The following is a 23503-nucleotide window of genomic DNA, read 5'->3' as shown; positions in this document are numbered from 1 at the left end:
CTAAAAGACTAAAAACGTAAAAGTTTTGTGTGTTTTATAATAAAATTAATTTTAATCAAATAAAAAAAATTCATAGAAAGACAGACAGAGAGAGATAGAGAGAGAAATTAGCTTTAAGAATTGGTAGAAAACTAGAAGGAAGGAGTTTTTTTTTTTTGTTGGTCACAATTTGGTCAAACAACGAATACACTTAACAAACACACAAAGAAAAGTAACTTGCGGCAAATGGAAATCAAGAAAAATTCATAGCGTGCAACAATTTTTTCATTTTATACAACGGGAAAATAGGTCTCTGGATGGGCTTATCGGTTGGGGTTGATTTCTAGACGGCATGCAAAAACATTGAAACAATTGAAACTTTGTACAGCGCTTTAGGGGGGTATTCAGAACAAAAGAGGAATTAAATCAAATCAAAGGAAAATTATTTTAAGAATATTTTATCGGCTTATATACAGTAGCAATAGAGGAGGGATTAAGGAGGAGGTACGGTTAAGCATATAAGTAGTACGGAAACCTCTCACAAATATTCATATGGATTCGTTGCTGTGATGTGAAGTAGCTTGGCTTTTCTGGCTACTTTTGAAAGGAGGGGCTAGGCTATGAATATGAACTACATCTATGGCAAAAAGGCGTAAGTATGGGTTCGCTTTATACAGGAGTATCGTTGGCTTATTCTGCTTGTCCTGCTGCAGTGCCTCGAAGCTGAAGCGTTCTAGGTTTTAGGCACGAAAGCATTTGGCCTGCCTTGTGTGGATTGGAATGGTTTGGTTTGATTTGGTTTTTAGTTTTAAATTGGATTGGATTCGATTCGATTCGATGGGGGAATTGTAAAACGACAAACAAACTTGGCTTTTGTGTACTCTGTTTGTATCTGTGTGTGTTGGTGTGTGTGTGTGTGTGTGTGTGTGGTGCACGTGGATGTGCTGAGTGAGTGGGGGGAGGTCATAAGGGGTAAAGACAACTACTCGAGTTGTTTCTCTCAGTCTTGCATATCATTACGAGTACAGGTACGGGTTTGAGTACGGGTATCTTGAAGCGCGTCACGTTGTTAGTCTGTGACGTGGGCATACAAGAAGCCGACAAGGAACCAAAAAATTAAACGGAAAACCATGTAAATGTAAATGTTAAAGGTAAATGCAAATGTAAATGTAATAACAATAGTTGTAGTTGTAGCTTGTAGCAGGTAATAACATTTGTAAGTAGTTATAAATATTTATAGAGCCCACACACTGCTTGCTTTTCCGGGTACTTTTTGGCAGTACTTTAACGCACGCTGAGCTTTTACGAGTATGTCTAAATGGCATATATGTACATACACATATGTATATTTGTGGTTGAGTACGACTACATATGTATATATTATTTATGATGCGAAAATTGCACACGGTTCTCGTGGGTTGCCTGCAATCTTCTTTTCTTTTTCTCAGTTTTTGTTGTATCTTTTTTGGGGTAGGGCTTCTACGTAAATGTATCTATTTTTTTTCAAGTTTAAGCTAGCAGATTTGGTTTCCACTCGGGTTAGGCACGCACAAAACAAAAAATTCCGAACATAAAATATATACTTAAAAGTTTAGCAAAATTAAAAACGAAAATAAAACTCAATGTGTATTATGCAACTTCCTTAAGTTTCTACACGATTGGGTTCGTTGTCATCCTCAACACAAAGGGTTCTCCTGGGTTTTGTTTTCATGGGTCGGTTGCGGGGCGGGGGGTCAACCTGCTTTTATTTCGGCACACACACTTACAAAGTCAACTCTAAATACGGATATTTATGTGCATGTTCTGTACGGGTTACGGGTACGAGTACGGGTACGGGTACGGTATATATATAGAGCGGAATCGGAATGTGCTGCCTACAATGGCATCACAATTAACCCCAAAACGTGAGCGGGTCTATATCGAGTTGTTTGTTTTACTTTTATATATATTTTTTATACCATTTACAATTTACATATGTATATATTTTTGTATGTATATACGAGTACGTATGTAGGTTGGGTAGGTTATGGTGTATTTTGTGTACCCCTGCAGAAGGGTATTATGATTTTGCTCAGATGTTGGCAACACAGAAATGGAAAGCATATTTTAGTCTTCATAAATATTAGTTATTCATAAACCGTCGTTGCCTGGGAAAACTTGTATCCTTGTGCGGAAATATTGCGATCTGCAAGGGTATCAAAAGTTTCGGTCCCTGAGAGCAGCTGGCAGCCTGCAGCCTTCCTTTATTGTATTTTTGTTCGGTGTTTCTGTTGGCTGTAGCCAACAGTCATGTTCGTTGTTGACTGTTGTGCCTGTGTCATGTTGATTTTTACTGCCTCGCTGGATTGGATTGGTTTGGATTGGATGGGTTTTCCTTATGTAAATTTGTCTGCGTTGTCAGTGTATCTGAGTATCTGCGTATCTGTATGCGTGTGTGTATCTGTGTTGTTGTTCTTGTTTCGGTTTGGCATTGGCTCAGTTTATTTTTGAATTATTTTCATTAGCAGCGTAGAGCATTTTTTGTTTTCTTACTGCCACGACACACAGAGAGAGAGTGAGTGAGAGTGAGTGAGAATGAGAGACATACACAAATATGTGCAAATGAAAAATTGTCATGTGAGAAAATGATCAGGAAGGAACATGTTGTTTCTGTTTGTTGTTATTGTTGTTAATGTGTTTTCTTTGCCGTGATGTACATACATAAGTACACATGTGTATGTTTCGTGTTTCGGTTCGTGTTTAAGTTCCTGTTGGGCATGTTATTTTCGCATAAATTGATTGCCAAAGCCAAAACGGTAGGTGCAGGTGTCGGTTCATTTGTGTTTTATTAACGTACGACAGGTTGCTGTAGGTATGTGTGTATGGTATGTAAGTATGTGTTTGTTCTGCAGCACGTGTCATTGCGCCTAGCTGTATGCAACGGTGCGGTAGATTCTATTGTACTGCTGGGTGTTGGTGTGTTTGGGTGTGTGTGTATCCGCGTGTGGAGCTCTTCTTAAGTGCTTTGCAATGCTCTCAACGTAATATAGTAGGTATATTGATAATATAATGGAATTCTCGTGTCTGCCAATTGAGATGTATTACATCGATGGGTCTGCTGATGCTCTCTATTTATCGCACTCATGGCTGGCCGAATTGATGTGAAATTACGAGTAATGTGATAGATAATTGATTGAACGGTCCAATTAGAAATGAGTTGGATAACAATTGTTGTTGGTTACTCTCAGTGGAAAATTCTATATACTCGAACAGCTAAAAGTCCCAGGGGTGGTTTCAGTTACTTAAGATATTCATAGAAATGATTTTGAAAAGCTTAGAAACATTTAAATCGTTTAACCAATAAAATCGTGCGACAAAAAAGAAAATTTCCAATTTTATTTAAAAAAATTGTTTGTTGTATTGAATGAATTTAAACAATTGGGAAATCCCTATTATTCAATAAGAAAACTCCAATTGATAACCAATTTGCTTTCTTATTAATTTTTGTTTAACCTTTTCCCAGAAAACGAGTTAAAATAATAAGAAAATAAGCGAAGAATTAGACATATGGTTAGATTTTTAGATTTTTGTAAAATAAAACATTTTATAAATTTCAATAAACCAAATAAAGAGAAATGTGGGATGTTTTAAAAGCTGTTCCCTCGGAAAAAAATAAATAATAAAATTAAGAGTATCGGAAATGGAAACACATAAACAGGCACATACGAGTCCACTTGTACATGTATGCTATGGCCATATATCGTTTTGACTAACACCGACATCGACACCGAGCTTGATTATATGTTATAGTAGTAGTAGTAGTACGAGTATATTTGATACATGGATTATGATATTCATTCATATTCATTTTGTTAACAAACACGCATGCGCGCAGCCTCTGCCAGTGGGACTGCTGTGATTAATTTGGCTTAATTTTGCAATTGATCAGATCACAACGAATACAATTAGGTAGCAAAATGTATATAATATATAAATATATGTAAATATATATATGTATATATGTATATGAATATGGCATAAATATCTCTCGTTTCTCGCTGGAGCCCAACATATTGTGTCTGTGTGTATGTTGGTGGGATTGTGGCTGTGATTGTGATTGGATGAATGAACCTCAGCCATGTGCTGGATGAGACGATAAATAAAGATTTATACAGCAATTAGATTGATTGATTTTCTGCCAATTTTCATGGCTCTGTCTGATTCCCATGAAAATGGTGAAAACAGTCATCGATGGGGGGATGCAGCGAAGACAAAGGAAAGCAAAAGGCAACAAAATAAAATGATGAAAAATCAATGAAAATTTCAAAGCAGCAAAAGTTGTGATAGAAAGAGTAATAGATGAAGAAGAGATCAGCGTATAAAATGCAATTAGTTGGAATATACATTATATCCTCATCGAATTGTGTAAAATTGCAGTTTTTGATTTTGATTTACATATGTATTTCTGTTGGCTTTTTGTCGTTGGTTGAGAAGCTTTGAATTGGTTGTTGTTGTGTAACACAAATGAAATATGGAACATCAAACAAACATTTCGTACATCTTGACATCGAAACAATAAACACAAAACAATCAAAACAATGAATATGCAATATTTTGGCAATGCATATTGCAACCAACAATTTAATTCTTTCACACAACACTTAATTTGCAGAACTTTGTATATACATTTGTATGTATAAATGGTATTTCATATACTGTATAGAGATTTACTTCGAATTGGAATTGTCGGAACGTAACGAAAGAGCACGGCGATAATGTACGTGAATCAAAATTAATTGCAATGAATTTGTATGTCTGTTGCCAATTAGCCAAATTAAATTAAAAGTATATGTATAGTATATGGATAAGACACAAAATGAGCTCAAAGCAACAGAGAGACAGAGCGAGAGTGGTGGAGAAACAAGAGAGATAGAGACAGCGAGAGACAGAGAGAGAGCAAGAGATAGTTATAGTTATAGGTAACAGGTAGAGAGACTGAGAGAAATTAGGAAGTATACGAGTAGTTTTATGAATTCTTTTTGTTTTTCGCATTTTGTAAAAAAAAATCAAAGAAAAACGTTGGTTGGTTGTTTTTATTTCTTTTGTTTTTTTTTGTTTTGTTTTGTTTTGTATGTTGTATTATTTGTGGTTGTTGTTGTTTTTATTGTGGTATATATTTTTTTACGTATGTACCATGAGAACTTCCGAAACCGAACTGATACTGAGGACATACATTGTGACGCCAACCTCCACAGGGGGACCTGCAACATATACACACACACGGATTGATGCAATTTAAAAATTTTCATTTTTTTTTCATTTCATTTTTGGTTAATGTTGTCGTTGGTTGTTACAGTAGTTCTTGTAGTTGTAGTTGTTCATGTTAGAATTGACTCAATAAGCCCAAAAAAAAAAAAGATATGCATACACATATATCTGAGTAGACTCAGAGTACGCACACTGTTGGCGCGCACTGTGTGCTGCCATTATACGTTGCCTACGTTCGAGCGCTCGCTGCTAGAGAATGGAAAATTCGGGTGGGGCGGTTTCACTTATTTCAATCTCGCTGGGTGCCGTTTAATTTCCATTAGCAAAATGAAATATATTTAAAGTACAGTTGACATTTAGTTTGCCAAGCGGTGCGCTATGTTTTTGCAGTTACTAACTAAATTTGTGCTCTTATATTTGCCTTGTTTTATGGTATTGCCGAACGCGCCGAATGAAAACCAAATCAGTTAACTATTCTGATTGCTGTGTTTGCTAGATTGATTGCATCTTTTATGTATTTTTTAAAGTTGCTCAGGCTTGCTGGTAAAAAATAAAACAAATGCGCCTAGCAAAGGAAATAAAATATTGCCAAAACTAAAATGTATTGAAAATATTTACTCATATTTTTAGAGCGGTTTAACACACCATTTTTATATTTTGTTTGGATTGCTTTGCTTATATAGATTTGTAGTTTGTTTTGTTTGTCATGGGAATTGCGATTTAGCAGCACTTATACTTAGAATGATATTGATCTGGCGGCTCTGTTTGTATGAGTTATGTGTGTGGGCCTATAAAAAGAAAGACAAAACAATATGCATGAAGTGAGTGAGCGGAGAAGATCTGCTGTGGGTTGTAGTCTTCGTTTCGTTATGTACACTGAATTGGGGTGTGGTAAGGAGCGGGGGATTGTTGATGGCTTGATGTTGTTTCTGTTGCAGCGGCTGTTGTTCGTTTGAGTGTGTGTGTGTGTGTGTGTGTGGGTAATTTTGATGTGCTCGGCCAATTAGACATACACAAACACACACAGAGAGGTAAAAGTAACGAGGTGAGAGCAGAAGGAACAAAAGTCCTTTGGCTGAGAGTTGAAGAAGTTGAACATAAAAAGCTTTTGCCAATCGGATAGGGAGAGAGAGAGAGAGAGAGAGTCAACATTTAGTTTACAATGCGTTGGCGATGCTGAACGGGGGCTGCCTTTGGGTGTGAGAGAATCAGGACAAATGACGCCTTGCCCTTTGCTTTGGAGTGCCGTTAAATGCTGCTGGTCACAAACCGAAAACCAACGATAGCACAGAGCTGGGGCCAAAGTATTCATTCAAGTTTTGAGCTTGAAATTGTTGGAAAAAACTCACTAAAACACAGCGGCTATAAAACGAAACCGACAGGCCAGAACAAAATATTTGGAAGAGTTAGAGAGATTTAGTACTATAAAAGAACAGAACAGGTAAGAAAGAAAGGAAATAAATATAAAGGAATAGAAATACAAACGGGTATGTGATAAGAAATCGTAAATAACATTTTCAACTGGTGTACTTTGGTCAACAGTTTGAAAAACAATAGATCGTTTTAGGCTATATATCTGAATGTATGTATATATATTTCATGTGTGTGTGTGTGAAGAGAGAGATTTCAAAGCAAAACAGTTGAAATAGTACCATAAAAATCAAAATTGGGTATTTGTGTGTGGGAGTTGGGTGTCAAACTAATGCACTGTGTCGAAACGAAAAGAGGGAAAAACTTCAAAGAAAACTCCAACAACAAAGACCAAAGACAGAGTTAGATTTAGAGTACAGATAGGAAAGGTTCATAGACAGATACAGAGACAGATAGAGAGTATGCGAGAGAAATAGATAGAGAGAGAGAGCGCTTAACGATAATAGAAAGGTACAAGGTTCATTTAGTTTGTACCATTTTCACTTCTGAGAGCGAGCTGATCGATAGCACATACATGGTGACTCCGACTTCGACAGGAGGTCCTGCAAACACGTATGTTTTAGTAGGTGAATACAGTAAAGAGCATGACTGGGTTTACATATCTAGGTACGGTTTATAGAAATAGTTAGATGCATGTTACGAGTGAGAGTACGAGTACGGGTACGGGTACGGGTCTGGTGTTCGGTTTACGCTGCCTACAAATTTTGGGCTGTGCCCCCAATTAGCATGTTCGTTCAAGTCGCGTTTCGGTTTATCGTTTTTTGTTTCGGGTTTTGCTGGTTCTATCGTATGGGTGACTAGATTGGCTAGATTGGTTTGATTTGGTCTACTTACCACCATAATTGGGTCTTACTCTTTTGTCGTAGCTAACACTAAAGGAGTCGAGTATAGCGGATATGTTTACGTCACCCAGCATGCTGCCACCGCCAGTTCTGTAAAGAGAATGCAAAAAGAGAGACACATTTGATTTCATTATTTCATTAGTTCGAGCTGATTCAACACTAAACAATGAGAGCCATTTGTCAAGCAGTGGCATGGGGCAGTGGCAGGGGAAGGCACAGGGGTCCCTGGAAGGAATATGAATCCATAACGTTTGCATTTATGTTTTGAACTATTTGTTTGGCGTATTTGTTGCCGATGTACTGGCAGTGTGCACTCCTGACTGTGTGTGTGTGTGTGTGTGTTTGTGGCAAGGACTTTTAGCGTTTCCTGGAAAATGAACTGACAGCAGAAGCGTCAACACAGACATTGCGCTCGGCGGTCGTTGCAGGTTAAGTGCGCTGCTTTTGCCACGGCCTCCTCTTCTCTTCTCTACTATCACTGGTGTAGTATCTGTGTGTGCGCTTCTGCTTGTGTGGGTGTGTGCTACTTTCGCTTTATGCGGCATCAAGTGCGCCCACACACGAATATATATGTATGTATAGGTGTATGGGTGTATGTAATATTTATTGCATGTGCCTGGCAATGAAGGCAGGCAACATACACACACACATATGCATATGTATGTAACGTATAGACCCAGGCACAGGCACAGGCCAAATCCCAGGCACAAGTCACCAGGCACCAGTCACCAGGCCGAGGCACTTCAATGCCTGTTTATTTGCGTCTATTCTACGCTAAACTGTGCTATTAAAGCGCGTTTGTTGTTAGTTCAACTCTGGCCGCCGAGCCAGGCCATTGGGTTTGGGTGTACTCGGGCCACACACACACACACACACAGACGAGGCCCCAGCTGCTCGACCCAAGTCCCAAGTCCCAGACCTGATACTACATACTACATACATACATATATGTGTATGTGTATGGTGTGTGGATGCGTGTGGCTTGTGAGCAAAATCACAATTTAATAAAAGTTGCGCCTGCAAATAAACACACTCCCCACAAATGAGCTGCGACCGAACTTTGTCTCTTGGATCGCGCGTGCGCATCCACGGAACCTCGGAGCCTCGGAACTTTGAAACCTCAGAGCCACGAACATCGAGCCCCTGGTGTGTCTCTTCTGCGGGATTGTGTGTGGCTGCTTGTTTCTGCTTTCATTTGTATCGGAAATATATCTAGGCACATTTTGTATTGGGGTATTTATGTATTTTGCACAATTTGCAGCATTGGCAACTCGATTGTTATGGCTGATTTGTTGATTTGATGCGATTTTAATTTTGCATTATGCTATTTGTATTTGTTATCAAGTCTGGGCTTGCCATTTCCCTTTTTGGGAGAGAGTGCTCACCCATCCACCCATCATTCTCTCTCTCTCTCTCTCTGTGTGGGTGTTTTTGTTTTGCGCTCTTGCTTCGCTTGAGCTTTAACCCAAGCCGATTGCGGGCCATTGTGTATACGCAGCGTGGGCATCAAAGCGAAAGCCGACGGCAAAAATGGCAGCCTATTTATAAATGTATATAAAAATACTCGCAGAGTAGGAAGTGCCTCTTCCCTCACCCCAGACCCTCGCCCTTGCCTCTGTTGCCTATTGTTGCTGGGGCGCACGGCCTGACAACAGTTGATATGCGGTTTTACTTTTCGGGCCTCTTGGCCCGATGTTGATAATGAAAAAGTTTTGATTGCTATTTGATTTGAGTTTTAGATTATGTGTGTGGGAAGTAATCTATTCTCAGTACCATGCTGCGTATGCGCAATGTCTGCTGCTGTTCATTTTTGCTGTTACGCTCTAGCCAACCCTCCACCCTCCACCCACCACCCACCACCCTCCACTAACCATTAAAGTTTAATTTATGCACTGCCGCTACTTTTGCTGGCAGGTGCTGTCAATAAGTTTTTGACAGCTTGCAATAAAAATTGCTTGAAGGACGCGCCAAAAACTTTTCGATTGCCGCTGCTGCTGCTGCTGCCACTGCCGTCGTTCCCCAGGCGGAACGTGGCGTATACGTAATATGCAAATGTGCCACTGCCTTGCCTTGCCTTGCCAGTGCCTTGCCCTGCCTTGGTTAAGTGAAACTAATATTATGCCCAACGTATTGTCAAATAATTTATGCAGACGCACACTCATGCGGGAGAGAGAGTTTGCTCTGTGTGTGTGTGTGTGTGTGTGCTTGTCGTTAAGTGCACTACAGAATGTCAATAGGTCGTACTTAAGGCGTTAAATATTTGCCTATTGATCGAGGAAGCACAAAACTACAGCGAAGAGTTTCCCCCCACCACTGCCAATCCGCTGCAGCAGAATCTGCAGGAGTGCCACTCGGGGGCACACACATGCACTATCACTAAGTATACATTTGTGCAACATGCAATTAGCTGCGCGCACGTAAGTAGGTACGAGTTCTTTTTTCGTTGCTACTCGCTGGCCAACAGCAACAACTGGCAGAAGAACAAGAACGACCAGAAGAAGAGGAAGCAGAAACAAAAGCAGAAACAGAAACAGAAGAATAACCGTAACTGTAACTGTAACAAAAAACCTAAAATGCAAAGTCATGCGCACGACAGCCAAGCCCAAAACGTGTCGCCTCAAGTGCCACGCCATCTTATCGCTGCCCACAGTTTGTTGCCTTATCTTGAGGCACTGCACGTTTACGGCTCTTCGTGTGTGTGTGTGAGTGGGTGTGGCTGGTGGTCAGTGTATGTGTGTGTGTGTGTGTGTGTTGCGAGAGTAAAACTGTAAGAAATATTGTCGTTATTGTTTGTTGTCGTTGCCACTGTCGCTTTGTTGTCGTTTTTAGTGGCACTTTGAGTGCCAGCCATTACGTATACGCTGCGTTGGACACGCGCCATTGCATAAATTCAAGTGAAACGTTAAAACAAAGCGGAAATGCGAGAGAACTACTAGCAAATATTATCTTTCTTTTAGCGTTTTCTTTGTCTTCATCTCCGCTGGCTGACTGCCCTGAATGCCTGCCTGCCTGCCTGACTGCCTGGCAGCCTGCCTCCTGCTGTCTCCCATCTCCGCTTCCCGCTTCCCGCTATCCGCTTCCCCATGTCCATGTCAGGGCAAGAGTCTTGGCAACGCCAACGCAGAGATAAGCAAAAGTTGGTTTAGGCCTTTCCACTGCGCAGTAAAACACTCTACACAGTGCCAGTGGGTGTGCAAGATGTACTCATCTTGTCCTGCCTCCTGGCTTCGCCCCCGGACCAGCCTCCCGTCCTTCTTGCTTGGGGGCGAGTGTGAGTAAGCGTTTTTTAATAAAGTGATAACTTGATGCCTGACAGCCGCCTGACAGTCGCTAAAAATAAATACATCCGCTTAATAAGCCAGTGGCATGAGCCCAGCAGCGGGTCCAGCACACACCAGCACACCAGCACTCCAGCAGACCAGCAGACAGTTGCTTAGCAGCTCCCAAGATACACAGGAAAGACTGTGCCTGGACAGGGACACACATTAACTATTATGTGCTAGTTGTTGGCCAAGTTGGACTGTGCCCAGTGCAAGTTGGAAGCACGGACTTCTGCTTCACGGAAGCTTCCACCGATTTGATCTTTAAGCAGTTTATTTTACAGGAAAAATCTTCGGCTTGATGGTCGTTGGCCATTCAATTACTTTGAGAATTTGCAATTTGCTTTGTCTTAAGGATCGTTTGGCCTTTTGATTAAATTAAACTCAATCCGGATTCCGAATGGGAATTGAGAGAAGCAAGAGAAAGAGCGGATGAGCGGATGAGAGGATGAGGCAAGGTTAATGCATATAAAATTGAATTGCATTGGCGGGGCCTTGACATTTTGCAAAATGAACAGCAATTGGCAGGCGATGTGATGTCGATGCCCAGGGCAAGGATATTTTTCGCCTCCAGTCGGGCCAATAAAAATAGTTGCCCGCTCTCTTGAATTGTGTTCTGCGGGGTAAATGTGCAAAAAAATTAGACCTGCCTTGTCCGGGGCTTTATTAAATATTTGAAAAGCAGATGGAGGAGGCATGTGGCATGTGGCATGGCGATTGGCAAAATGGAAACGGCAACGGCTGGGAAAACACAGTGTCACACACAGAACAACGAAAGGCTGAGAGTATACCAGCCGGTAGGATAGGGCTCGGAAGAGAAGCGAAGCATAAGAGATGCTCCTTGGACCCGGACCGTTTGTAGATATTTTCAATCATACTCAAAATGTGAAGGAACAACAATTTACGCTCAATGACACTCGATGGCGAGCTGTTGACGCTGCCTGCCTACGAGTGATGCAGCTGCCACACACACACACACACGCACAAACACACAAACACACAGGCACATATTATAGTAAGGCAGCTGGATCTGGGCTGGCCCCTGGCTGCCGCCCCTGGCTGGGCAGGACGACAGGCAGTCTCCTGGTTGGACGCGAACCCGGGTGGTCTTTGCTTTTGTCGCTGCCACTTTGGCATTATCTGCTATCAATAAATTCCAAGTGAAGTGGGCACTTGTGTGGCAAGTGGAGCACAACGGCGCACACAGCAGGCGGCGGTGGCAGGCAGCAGGCAGGCAGCAGGCAGGCTTGTGGCCGGGCGTGGCACAGCAGCCTGAGCTTTTGCCTTACAGGAAGTGGCAGCGTGTAAAGTGAGCAAAACTGTGTCGCTCTGGCCTTTAACCTTTTTTGCGGAGAATGGTGGTGGGGGGGTTCGGAATGGGAATAGAGATGGGGACTTGGCTTGGGGAGACCTGGGACTTTGACTCGGCAAAGCTGTCATTTTGTGTTGCATACTTGTACTTTGTGGCGGCGCCTGTGCAATGTTGCATGAAAAAGTAGCGTAAACTTTGCCCAAGCTGCTTTGCTCTGGCTTTGCCTTTGGCTTTTCCCGTTTTCCCTTATGCCATTGCCACGGTTTGTGCCTTGTGCCTTTTTGGCCCAAATAAACAGCACAGCACAGCTGTGTGCGCCTTAGATTCGGTCTCGACTTTTGCCGACTTTTGCCACGACATTTTCGATTTTGGACTTCTTGTTACGCTATACGCCCGGCACTGGCACTGGTACTGGCACCAGGCACCAGGCATCATGCCACGTCGCGTGTATCTCCACGTGTCCTCGTCCAGTACGTCCTCGTCCCGGCACGCGATCGTGTAATCCCATAAACGTGCATTTGTACTTGAGTACGATGTCGTTGTCGTTGCTGTTGTCGTTGTCGTTGTCGCAGTGGAAGTCAGAGTCGGATTTGGAGTCCGTTTCAGAGTCGCAGTCATCGTAGCCCCCTTTTGATTTGCCTAATTTGCCAGGTTGCCATGTTATGCAAATGTTTGTGGCTCTGTGTGGCGCCTAAATATTTACTAATGAGCGCTAACCCAAAAAGGAAAAAAAGCAACGGAGACCAACCAGACCCACAGCCAGCAGCAACCAGAGCCCTGGCTCTGCATAATTTGTGTGATTAAGTTGACAGAACGCGACGGCTGTGGCAATGGCAACGGTGACGGTGACGTTGACAACTAATGCCACAAATGCGGCAATTTCTTTGCGTTGTCCGAATGTGTTGTCCGCGGTTGCCACTGGTCTGCCACTGCCATCCCCTAGGATGACAAAAAGGGTGTGTCTCTTTCTCCCTCTGTCTCTGTGTGTGTGTGTGTGTGGGAATGACAAGTGCCAATCAGTTGGGCAGTGGCGGGCTCTAGTCGAATCCTTGTACAATTGTTTCCAAAAACAAACATAGCCGCTGACCGGCCACACTCAAAATCGAGTGTCCGCTATCTGTCTGTCCAGGGTCCGCTGTCCACTGTCCACTGTCCACGACGGGTGAGTAATTACAAGACCATCGAGTGGCAGTTGTCATTTTTCAGTCCCTGCTGCCATTTTAATGACTGCCACATGCAAATGTGACAATGACGATGTAGATATGGCTCCAGACCCAGCACCAGCACCAACTTTGGCCTAATAAATGGGCTGCACTTATTCAGATTGTCAGAGAGTCGCTACAGTTCAACATTTGTTTAGGGCCCAGGTCAAAACAGGCTGTCATACTGCCTAATTAGCGCTCGACAAAGTTTTGAGCGCATTTTGCAGCAAAATGATTTGAATAATCATAAATTACCATGAATTATGGCTCCTGTGGGGGTCGCAAACACCTCAAAAATACACACACATACAGACATAGCGCACACAGGCCAGCACGCACCTGTCGCCCTGACGCGCTCGTGTCCAAGGCTGTGGGGCGGAACGGGGCACCAATGCAGCAAAGTGTCAGCCCCAAAAGCAAATTTATTGTTATAATAACTGGCCAACTGTAGTTTTTCATTGTTCAGAGAGTGGGCAAACGAATGGATGGGGCAAAATGGAGTGTACGAGGGAGTGTTTGCTGTGTGACCATGCTAACGCCATTACGTATTTTCTGGGCATAAGTTAATGCGGATTATACGCAGAGTAGGGTCCACTATGATGTTATTAACCTAATTGATAGTTGTAAATGTCACTAATTGAGTAAATGCCTCAACTCCACCCCAACCCAACCCAACCCAAATATTCGCACTCATGAGTTAGTAACGAGAATGAATGAATAAAATGAATTATATGAATAAAAATGAATACTCACGCCGCCTGCACCGTGTGGATCCGTTTGTGTCCCGTTTCCTGTGCGATCAGCGCCATGTTGATGGCCAGCCAGATGGTCAGCAGTGGTGTGCGGGGCAGAGGCGCCATTCTGGCCAATTTGTCCATTCTTGAATCACTCATGGTGGTGCTGTGGTTTTTGTTGGCTTTATATTTTTGGTTTTTTGTTTTATATTTGGAAGTTTGGAAAATTCGGGGTGTTGTTTTTTGTTTTGTTTTGTTTTTATTAAGAGCAGAAGGTGTGCTGGAGTACTTGCTTATTTAAAATGGTTGGCGTGGCGCTTGCTTCTCGTAGTTTTGCATTAAAAATTTAAGTATGGTTTTTTTTTTTGTTCATTTAGTTGCGTATAAAGTAAGTTGTTGTTGTAGTTGTTTTTGGTTTTGGTTTTGGTTTCTTGATTTGTTGTTTGCTGTAGTTGCAGTTATTAGTCAAGGTTTTAGTTGCTCCTTTAGGTTACTTGCTAGCTGTTTCCTGGTTCCCCCTTCTTCCTCTTTTTTGGTTTTGTTTTGCTTTTGCTTTTGGTTTGTTGTTGTTTGTTATTCGCTGGCTCTACTTGCTCCTTCGTCTTGGCTTTCCGCTTCTTGAAGTCTCTCAGTCAGTGAGTTAGTTGGTTGTTTAGGCAGCGAGGCATTCAGTCAGTACTTCAGTGCATGTGTATGGGTTAGAGCGTGTTTTTCGTGTATGTGTGTGTGCGCGAGACGGCTCCCTCCTTCCTCTCTGTCTCTTTCAATCTTCGTTCCTGGCGCTATTTCGGGGCGGGGGGGAGAGATCGAGTCACAGCACAGTCCGGACAATCATGAGCGGATCACTCCTCTTCTTCTGCGCCACATTAATTGCTGTTGTTGTTTCTCCTTCCTTTCCTTTGCCGCCTCCTGTTCCGCTTTGCTCCGCTCGTAATCAGGTTACTTCCTGCTTTTCCTGCAGCCTCCGCTTTGAGATTCTTTTCGGTTTCCCTCTTGCCTCTGCTGCTTTATTTACTTTTAATTACTTCTATCCTGACGAGATTCCAGCAGCCCATACTCGTATCCGTGTGTCTGTGTGTGCGCCTGGGACTCGATGGCAGGTTGAGTGAGCGAGAGAGCGAGCGAGTCAGTGAGTGTGTGTGGATGAACGCTTTGCAAATTCCTTGAAATTGAGCCTTTCGTTGCCTTTCCTGCCTGATGTCCTGTGGGGTTGGGTCTTGGGGGCCTGGGCCTGGGCCTGGGCTTGGGCTTGGGCTTGGGTGAGTGTCTATGTCTGTGTGGTGTGTGTGTGCCGTGTTAGTCGAGCTCCTGCAGAATGTACATTCTGATATCCCTCAACGTATCGCGCTGTTTCGCTCCTGTGGTTCCTCCAGCACCCCGGCACTCCGGCAGCCCACACTCTATGCGCTCATTAATAATTACAAAATATCCGTACTGTTCATGTTTCCGTTCCGTTTCGTTACGTTTCGGTCCTCCTGCTTCTGGTTTTTTTTTGTTGTTGTTTCTCTTTTTGCTAGATGCTATTTTCGGTTACCACTAATTTGGTATCAGTTTCCAGCATCAGTTTTTCCTGATTCCGTTGCGGTCTCGGCTTCAGCGTCAGCTTCTGCTTCTGTTTCAGTGCCAGCTTTTTGGTTTCTGAGTTCGTCATCCAAGCGGACGCTCCATCTCATCGCTTGTTCAATATCCTTGCTGTTGCTCCAACTAGTTCAGATGATATTGCTGCCGTGGTTGTTGTGGTTGTCCGTGCGGTTGTTCTTGTTGTTCTTTGCGGAGTGCCTGCAACCTGCTCGTCGTCTCGATGCTTGCCGTTGGTGTTGTAGTTGCAGGCGACTTGTCTCATTTTATTTGTGTCCTTTGGTGGAGTCGCCTTTCGCTTTAACTTTTGGCATTGTTTGCTTAAATTGCTAACTCGGTTGCGTCTATCGTCTGGGGGCTAGGGGACATGTTTGCTAGATATTTATAGTCTCTCTCTTATCTTAGTTTTTCTTAGCCTTAACACTGCAAAAATTGGGGAAAAAATATATGGAAAATCAGTTCGACTGTTGACAAATTTCTGCTTTGATTTTATTGAGGAATTTGAATGGGCTACTTTTTTGTTTGTTTGTTTGTTGAATATTTGCCGATATATATTGATTTATATTTTTTGGGAGTTGAGAATCAATTGAGATGAATTTTTGTTTGCCAGATTATTATCACTTTTTGCATAATTTTGAAATATTCGTGTTTTAATTGGTTTTTGGAAATTATTTTCATAAATATAAGTTGCCTGATTTAGGGATAATTTTGATTATTTTTGGATTAGAACAGTTTGATGGATTATCACTTTTTTGATACAAGAACTTAATGAATTTCTTATTAAATATAATATTTAATCGAATCATGAAGTTTTCGTGTATTTTTTTCACTGTTTTTTTGGCATTCACTTCTGATATTTGAACAGTTTATGTTCTCAATGTCTATCCACTTGGCCAATTTCTTAAATCTTCATTATATTAAGCATTTTTAAGCATTTTGCATTGTTTTGTACAGATATTAGGGCGCGTCGCGTTTTTCCTGATAATTTCACGCTTTTGCTAAAGAACATCTTCACACACACACACACACACACACAGACGCATGCATGCATGTGCACACTCAAACTAATTTATACACGCATACATAAACATTCACTCAAACACGCATACCCACATCCACAGAGACCCCTACTCATACATACACATACACATACACACATAGCACCGCACCGCACAGGCAGAAGCAGAGTCAGAGTCAGAGGCAGAGCCAGAGCCAGACACTTTTGTATAGATTTTGTTGAGTTGCCGTTTTCTTGGTAAGTTTTTCAGCTCTGCGAGTTCCCTGGGCCTGCCGTTTTTCGTCCGTCACATTTTCTCAGCTGAGCGTTTGAAAACCGTTTGGCAGGCCAGGCAGTTGGCTAGCAGTCTGTTGGCCAGCTAGGAGCCAAAGCCGAGCGTGGCGGCAGGCTTTGCAGACACACACAGAGAGAGCGCGCGCGAGAGAGAGAGAGCGTCGGGCCAAAAATAGCCCGAGCCACAGGCCACAGAGCCTGAAAGTATGCTACACGGTCTGCAAAGCACGGTCTGGTCTCTCGCTTTGGGTCGTCCATTCTCTCTCTCTCTCTCTCTCTTGTGTGTGTGTGTGTGTGTGTGTGTGTCGGTTAGCACCTTTTGTGTGCTCTGGTGTTGCCTTGTTGTTATCCTTTTTGGCTTTTTGCAGAAATGTCACCGTGCACTCTCCGAACTGGCAACCCCGGTAGTTACACTCTGTTTAGCATAAACGCTTGCTACTTGGCTCCCAAGTCGGCCTCTCATCCCCCCCCACTCCTGTACCGTCCTTCTCTATCCCATGCTCCCGTCACTTCTTTCACCCATATACGTGTACTGTATGTGTGTGTGTGTGTTAGGTTTGCTTATGTATTGGTTTTTGTTTTTATAAATTTTTCGCATGTGATTTGTATGCCACTTTTTGCTTGGACTTTTCTTTCTTTGGGTTTTACCCTTTCGGGTTTTCAAGGGGCTTTTTTTGTTCTTTCGCAAATTTCTCGCGCTTTCTAGCACTGCTTTTTGTGCCTCACATTCGCACATATGTATCTCGTTAATTGGTAAGCATGCGTTTTCCCTCTGTCCATGTGTGTGTGTGTCTGTGTGTGTGTGGTGAGCATTTTCTTGTGCCTTTGCTGTGATTGCTTTTTGCGGCAAACCAAAAAAAAAAAAAAAAAAGGCTTTGTCAAGGCAACGACGTGGAGGGCTGTGGCTGGGTGGCTGGGGGGCTGGGCATTGTTTCAACTTGACAAAGAAAAGCTAGCTGTAGGCTCGGGTTTTGTATGTAAATTCCACATATGTACGCAAATATCTGAGAGCTGCTTTCACCGGCTTTCCCTGTCCCTTCCCTGTCCCTGCCCTTCCCTTCCCTCTCTGCACTCCGTGTGCGTTTGTGCATATTTTATATTCAATGATAAGAGTTTGACATTAATTAAAATGGCAAGAGTTGCTTGCGTGTGTGCGCTCACATTCGACATTTTACATTTCACTTGCAGCTTGGCTTTGGGCTTGAGGGAAATTCATACCCCGACCCCTCCCTCCGCCCACTCACAGAGCCCTGTTTGGTCTTTGGCTTACTGTTTTTTAAACGGCTTTTGTTTGGCTTGCATAAATATTTTCATATTGTATGCGAAACGACGACAGTTATTAATGAGTTTTTTTGTTGCTCTCTGCCCCTGCCCCTGCCCCTGCCCATGCTCCTGGCCGACCTTACCCCTCCATAATTCTGGGTGCGGGTGTCCCCCCGCACCACCGCACCGCCACACACATAAAAATGAGCGCTTAAATATGCAGTCCTTAACTTGAACTTGCATATTTAATGCCTTGGCAACTTTCTAATTACTTAATCAGATTTTAGAGGCAGCATTTTCATGGCATCCTTCCCGACCACGAATCAAACTAGAGGACTGAGACTCTCAGTTCGTTAGCCTAAAAAGCAACTCAATAAATGTGAAATTTTAGCTTTCATCAGATGTTGAAATTATGGATCCTTGAGTGCTCCGACAACGATGCTTTGCTATTCATAAAACTCAACGAAATTGAGTAGAATGAATGTGTTTGCTTGTTGGGTGGAGGGTGAAGGGTGGAGGGGAGAGAGTGAGGCGAGGCGAGGCGAGGCGGATTTCATAGTCAACTGCCATTCAAATATTCATGTGCAGGACTGAGGGCACTGTGGCCTGTGGGCTGTGGACTGGCGGCTGGAATCGGCTAAGACTTTAAGCCATTAACCTCGTGGCCGCTGTCATCATCATCATCATGATGAGCTGAGCAGGGCGCCAGCAGCCAACAGCTCTCTCGTATTCCCTCTCGCGCACTCCCACAGCAGCTCTCATCGCATGGCATCTCTCTCACTGGATGGGTGGGCTGACTGAGGCTGTCGCCGTGTTGATGTGTGGCTGGGCACGTTTTTGGCAATTAAAAGCATATGCGGGCTAGGCCAGCGCCACCGCTGCCGCCTCCTGCTCCCGCTCCCGCTCCTCGGGGCTAATCAACGAGGCCGCCCCCAAAACAATTTGCTTGAAAATTAAACAAAGCAAAGGGCGTGCAAAGAGCCAAGAGCCGGGAGCCGGGAGCCAGAAGCAGCTGCCAGCCAAGACGATGGAAGCGCACGAAGACGAGTGTCTACCACAAGCAAACAAATGAATATGTATATGTGCACACACACACATACGTAAGACATACGAAAATCCGCTCACACATACATATACATACCACACGTTGCAGCAGTAGCAGTAGCAGCAGCAGGAACAGACTCCTTTTTGCCGTTGCCTTTTGTATTTATTTACTGCTGTTTTTTTTTCTTTGGCTTTGGCTTTGCTTTTGTGTCTGTATGGGGTCTGTGTGCCGAGCAAACTCGGCCAAATATGAGTGTGCCAGGACTTTATACAAGTATATGTATGTGTACATTTGCATGTATGTGTGTGTGTGGCTGTGTGTGTATATGTACGTGTAAGGGGTTCCTGTGGCCTATGTCCTGTGTGCGTACGTGCGTGTTGGTGGAATAAGTTTTGGGATTTTATTTTGCAGCAGACAGCCAGACGGAATTCCTCATTTTACTCCTGCTTATCCTCTCTCTCTCTCACACTCTCTCTCACACTGTCTCTCACTCTGTCTCTCCGTGCACTGCTTTACTTAATTATAATTTTCATAATTTATCCGCTGCACAACATTTAAATATATCCAGTACGTTGCCTTCATTCCTTTTGCTTTGATTTTACACGCACACTCGCACATGCGACACACACACACACACACTGGTAGGGGCGCTCAGCTCTGCTCTCTACAGTCACAAATAGTATGCACAATCCTGGAACAGTTACGCCTTTATTTTTTTTTTGCGCTAATCGTGAAACTCTTTGCCAAAAATATTCCCCAACTCGTAGTTGGCGGTGGGGTCATTGAGGTCAGATTGGATTGCGTTTTTTTGTTGCGGGCCTTAATGGTGGAATTTCGATGGGATTTTTATTTGATTTTCATTTTGCAATACCAAAAAAGGTGGAAAATGTATCTATGCCTCGCTGTGAACAAGTTTTTATCCGCTCGGCGTTAACGACGAACAGCGTCTCGACTCGACTCAACTCGCTCACGGACTCAGCTCGGGCGTGTTTGATTTTTTAGCGGAGACCCCGAGTACGAACCGGAGACCGACTGGCACAGTGCCACTTACATCACGAAGCCGAGCAAATTCAGGGTGCGACCAGGACACGAGCGCACACGAGTCGTCCCATCGTCGTCTCTGGGACGAGGAAAGTTGCGCTTGCCATCCAACGTTTTTGTGTAGAGCTTTTCTGTATTAGTATGAGTGTGTGTGTGTGTGTGTGAGTGTATGCGATGGCGGCATCACAGTGGCACAGTTGTTGTAGGTCTCAGTTGGCTGCCCCGCCGCCGTTGCTGCTGCCCCAGCTACGCCTCCAGTATTGTTGTTGGTGCAGGCTTTAAGCACACGCAACGCAACTGTTTCGCTGCTGCTGTTGCTGTTGCTGCCTGCTGCCTGCCTGCTGGGTGTGTTGGCGCTTTGTGTACAACCGGGAATCGTTTTGCCTCTCACTGCCAACTTTCTCGCACACAAATCAACATAAATCAGCTAAATCGTCAGGATACAAGTACACCAGCAGCAGCAGCAGCAGCAACACACACACACAAATACAAATCAGAAGAGGAGCGCTGTGGCATGGCTGGTATCGGTGGCAGAAGCACTGTATTAGTGCAGCAGCATACGAGGGTCGTTGCAGCTGCAGTTTCAGTTTCAGTTGCTTCTCGTTGTTGATAGGAGAGCACATGACTGGTTGGCTGGTTGCCTGGTTGGCTGGTTGGGGTTTGCATAGAGTGGGATTGCATTGGGATCTGTCTGCATGGCGTATGCGTAATGCAGTTGATGCTGGGCAAATCTGTTTACCCCTGACTGAGCATATTTTGGCCAAGCAAACCTCATTTTATCCAGCCGCCTGCCCTCTCATCACCGAAATGAAACTTTATGTTTGGCACATGTAAGCCGCCTCCGCCGCCCCCGCCGCACACAAATGTTTCCCATATGATAGAGAAATATTAGGAATTCTCTGGCATTTTTTTGTTGATTAACTTTATTAGCCTGGATCGCATCGCAAAGGATTTAAACTGTGGCGCCTATCAGCCATCTCAATGTATCTTTTGCTGTCATATGCAGTACTGGCTTTTAAAATATATATCGCCAGCCATTAAATACATATCCGTTTTTGTGGGGGGAGGCTTAAATGGCAGCCAGCATACAGGACACAGCGTACGGCATACAGGGGACCCCGAGCACAGCCAGAGACAGCGACAGAGAGAGGGGGGGGAGTTAGCACACAAAACTGGTTGGCAAAATGGACATCCAGGCGGCCATTTTGTGGCCACAGGACCAACGATGTGGGAGCGAGTCGCTGAGCACCGACCAGAGAGGAGAGTCCAGTCCAGTCCATGCTCTGCCTGGCGATGTCAACCAAGTTGACTTTTCGATGCGCACTGCTGATTTTTTTTAATAAGCATAAATTTTGGCACGTAAAGCAATATGGGTAAGCCGCAGACACACACACACACACACATCCTCAGTCATAACCAGGCTAACGCCTTACATTCCCCTTTCTCCACAGTCCACCCTAACCCCCAGTTGCAGCCCCCTTGGCCGACCTCAGTCTAACCTCTCCCATGCTCCCATACAAGGGCGCAAATTGATTGAGTCTGCCGTTGTCATTTGTCGCTGTGGCGGTGCCCGAAAATTTATGAAAATGAAATGCCACGCAGCGCTTTTCCGCTCTTCCGCTTTCGGCACGTGTGTGTATGTGGAAATCTGCTTGCCTTTGAGTTAGTGTGTGTGTGTGTGTGTGTGTGTGTGTGGCAGGCTGCGTCAAATTAATGAAACACATGCAGAGTCGCGTAATTTGTCATTTCGACAAATTTTTGAATTATTTAAACGGGAAATCTTAACGTCAGGCAGGCAAACAAAATGTTCACTGCGATTTATTCCTCGACTTTCGACGGGGGGGGCGAATGTATGTAAATGCTGACTGGTGAATGGTGAATGCTGAATGGTGAATGCTGACTGGTGAATGGTGAATGGTAATGTGAGTGTCAATGTGAGTGCGACTCTGACTGTGACAGGAATGGATGGCGTTTTAAAGACGTCGCATGAAAATGCCAAAGCCAAAGCCAAAAAATGTCAGCCAAGGCACACACACACACACACAATTTCCATTTCGGTTTTGGCGGTGGCGTCTCTTCTCTGTGTGTGTGTTTGCTGGCGCTGTTATTCCATTTTCGTCTGGTAGATGCTGTATGCATTGTGCACACCCTGTAAAAAGTGGGGAATATTCGTTTAGCTTTTAATGTTTCACCTAAATCTACAGCAAGGGATATGCCGCTGGCTGCTCCGGTTCGCTGTCAATATCCCCAACATTGTTGCTTGTTTCCATTTGGTTTTATGCGCTCCGGAAAATGTTGGCTTTGGACAAGGACGAAAGCATGAGAGCTACGCTCCCAGAAAGGCAGAGCAGAGCAGAGCTGAGCCAAGGCAAAGCCAAGACATGCTTTGGTTGTTTGGCTTAATAGAAACGTAACTGCGTACAATTGCTGGCGCACATATTCACCCATACACACACACACATACACTTAAGGAGGGAACACCCATGCATGCTGCTGCTGCTGCTGCTGCTATTGCCAAAATGCCAAAGAAAAATAAAAATGCTGCCTTATCTCATTTGAATGCGCCTCGAATACTCCACACGCAGAGCGCGTTAGTTGATGTGCGTTCGCCCCCCTTTTTTCGATTTCTTGCTTTCCGCCTCTGCTGGCATTTGTTTTCATTCGCAGCGATATTTTGCGCTGTTTTGCATATTTAAGCCATAATCTGTATTATCGACGCAGCAGAGTCTCGGCTCAAGCGGCAACGCTAAATTATAGCCGGGCTTGGTGGCCTTTGCCATCGGAAATCGGAAATTGTTTCCTTCTGGCTGTGATATTGTTTATGCAGAAGGAGGGCCCCCATATGGCATACTAATTGAGCAGATAAAGATGTACGAGTACGAGGATGAGTGCCAGTACGAGTACGAGTACGAGTATGCCCTGCTAACAGATATTAAATATTTCCCCAACTCCTTGACAATGTCATTCCTAATTGGGCAACTTTACATATACATCTCTGGAGGGTGGAGCGTAGCGTTGCCTTTGTTGAATCTTCCTCAGCGAGTGAGCGTAAGAAAATTCATTCCATTTCCATTTCTTTACTGTTCTTTTTTTTATACATTTTATTTGACTTTCTCCGGGCTTTCGGTGGGGCAGTGGGCGCATTCTCTTGTCGTGCCGTTCCGTGCACATTCCGCTTTCCATTCGCTTTGCTCTGCTCTGTTCTTTTTTTTTTGCGG

General features: G+C 43.8%; 1 protein-coding gene across 12 annotated transcripts in view; it reads right to left on the bottom strand.

Moving 5' to 3' along the window:
• LOC111068585 (gamma-aminobutyric acid receptor subunit beta) overlaps positions 1 to 14478 on the bottom strand; it is a 28348-nt gene extending 13870 nt beyond the window's left edge. For 7 of the 12 annotated variants that reach the window (XM_041594627.1, XM_041594635.1, XM_041594647.1 and 4 more), the window contains exons 1-3: positions 14087 to 14478; positions 7492 to 7589; positions 7132 to 7199 (exon numbers count right to left, since the gene is read on the bottom strand). In XM_041594627.1, the coding sequence (XP_041450561.1) occupies positions 7132 to 7199; positions 7492 to 7589; positions 14087 to 14226 (306 nt within the window). In that variant the 5' untranslated portion in view covers positions 14227 to 14478. Of the gene's footprint in view, positions 1 to 5151; positions 5220 to 7131; positions 7200 to 7491; positions 7590 to 14086 lie in introns of all 12 variants that reach the window. The other 5 variants (XM_041594629.1, XM_041594641.1, XM_041594650.1 and 2 more) reach the window with 1 other exon arrangement.
• Between the last annotated feature and the right edge of the window lie 9025 nt (positions 14479 to 23503).

The sequence above is a fragment of the Drosophila obscura genome, unplaced genomic scaffold (genome assembly GCF_018151105.1).
Source record: "Drosophila obscura isolate BZ-5 IFL unplaced genomic scaffold, ASM1815110v1 contig_1, whole genome shotgun sequence".
NCBI lineage: Eukaryota > Metazoa > Arthropoda > Insecta > Diptera > Drosophilidae > Drosophila > Drosophila obscura.
The sequence above is the reverse complement of the archived record's forward strand: the minus strand, read 5'-3'. Positions and strand labels throughout refer to the sequence as shown.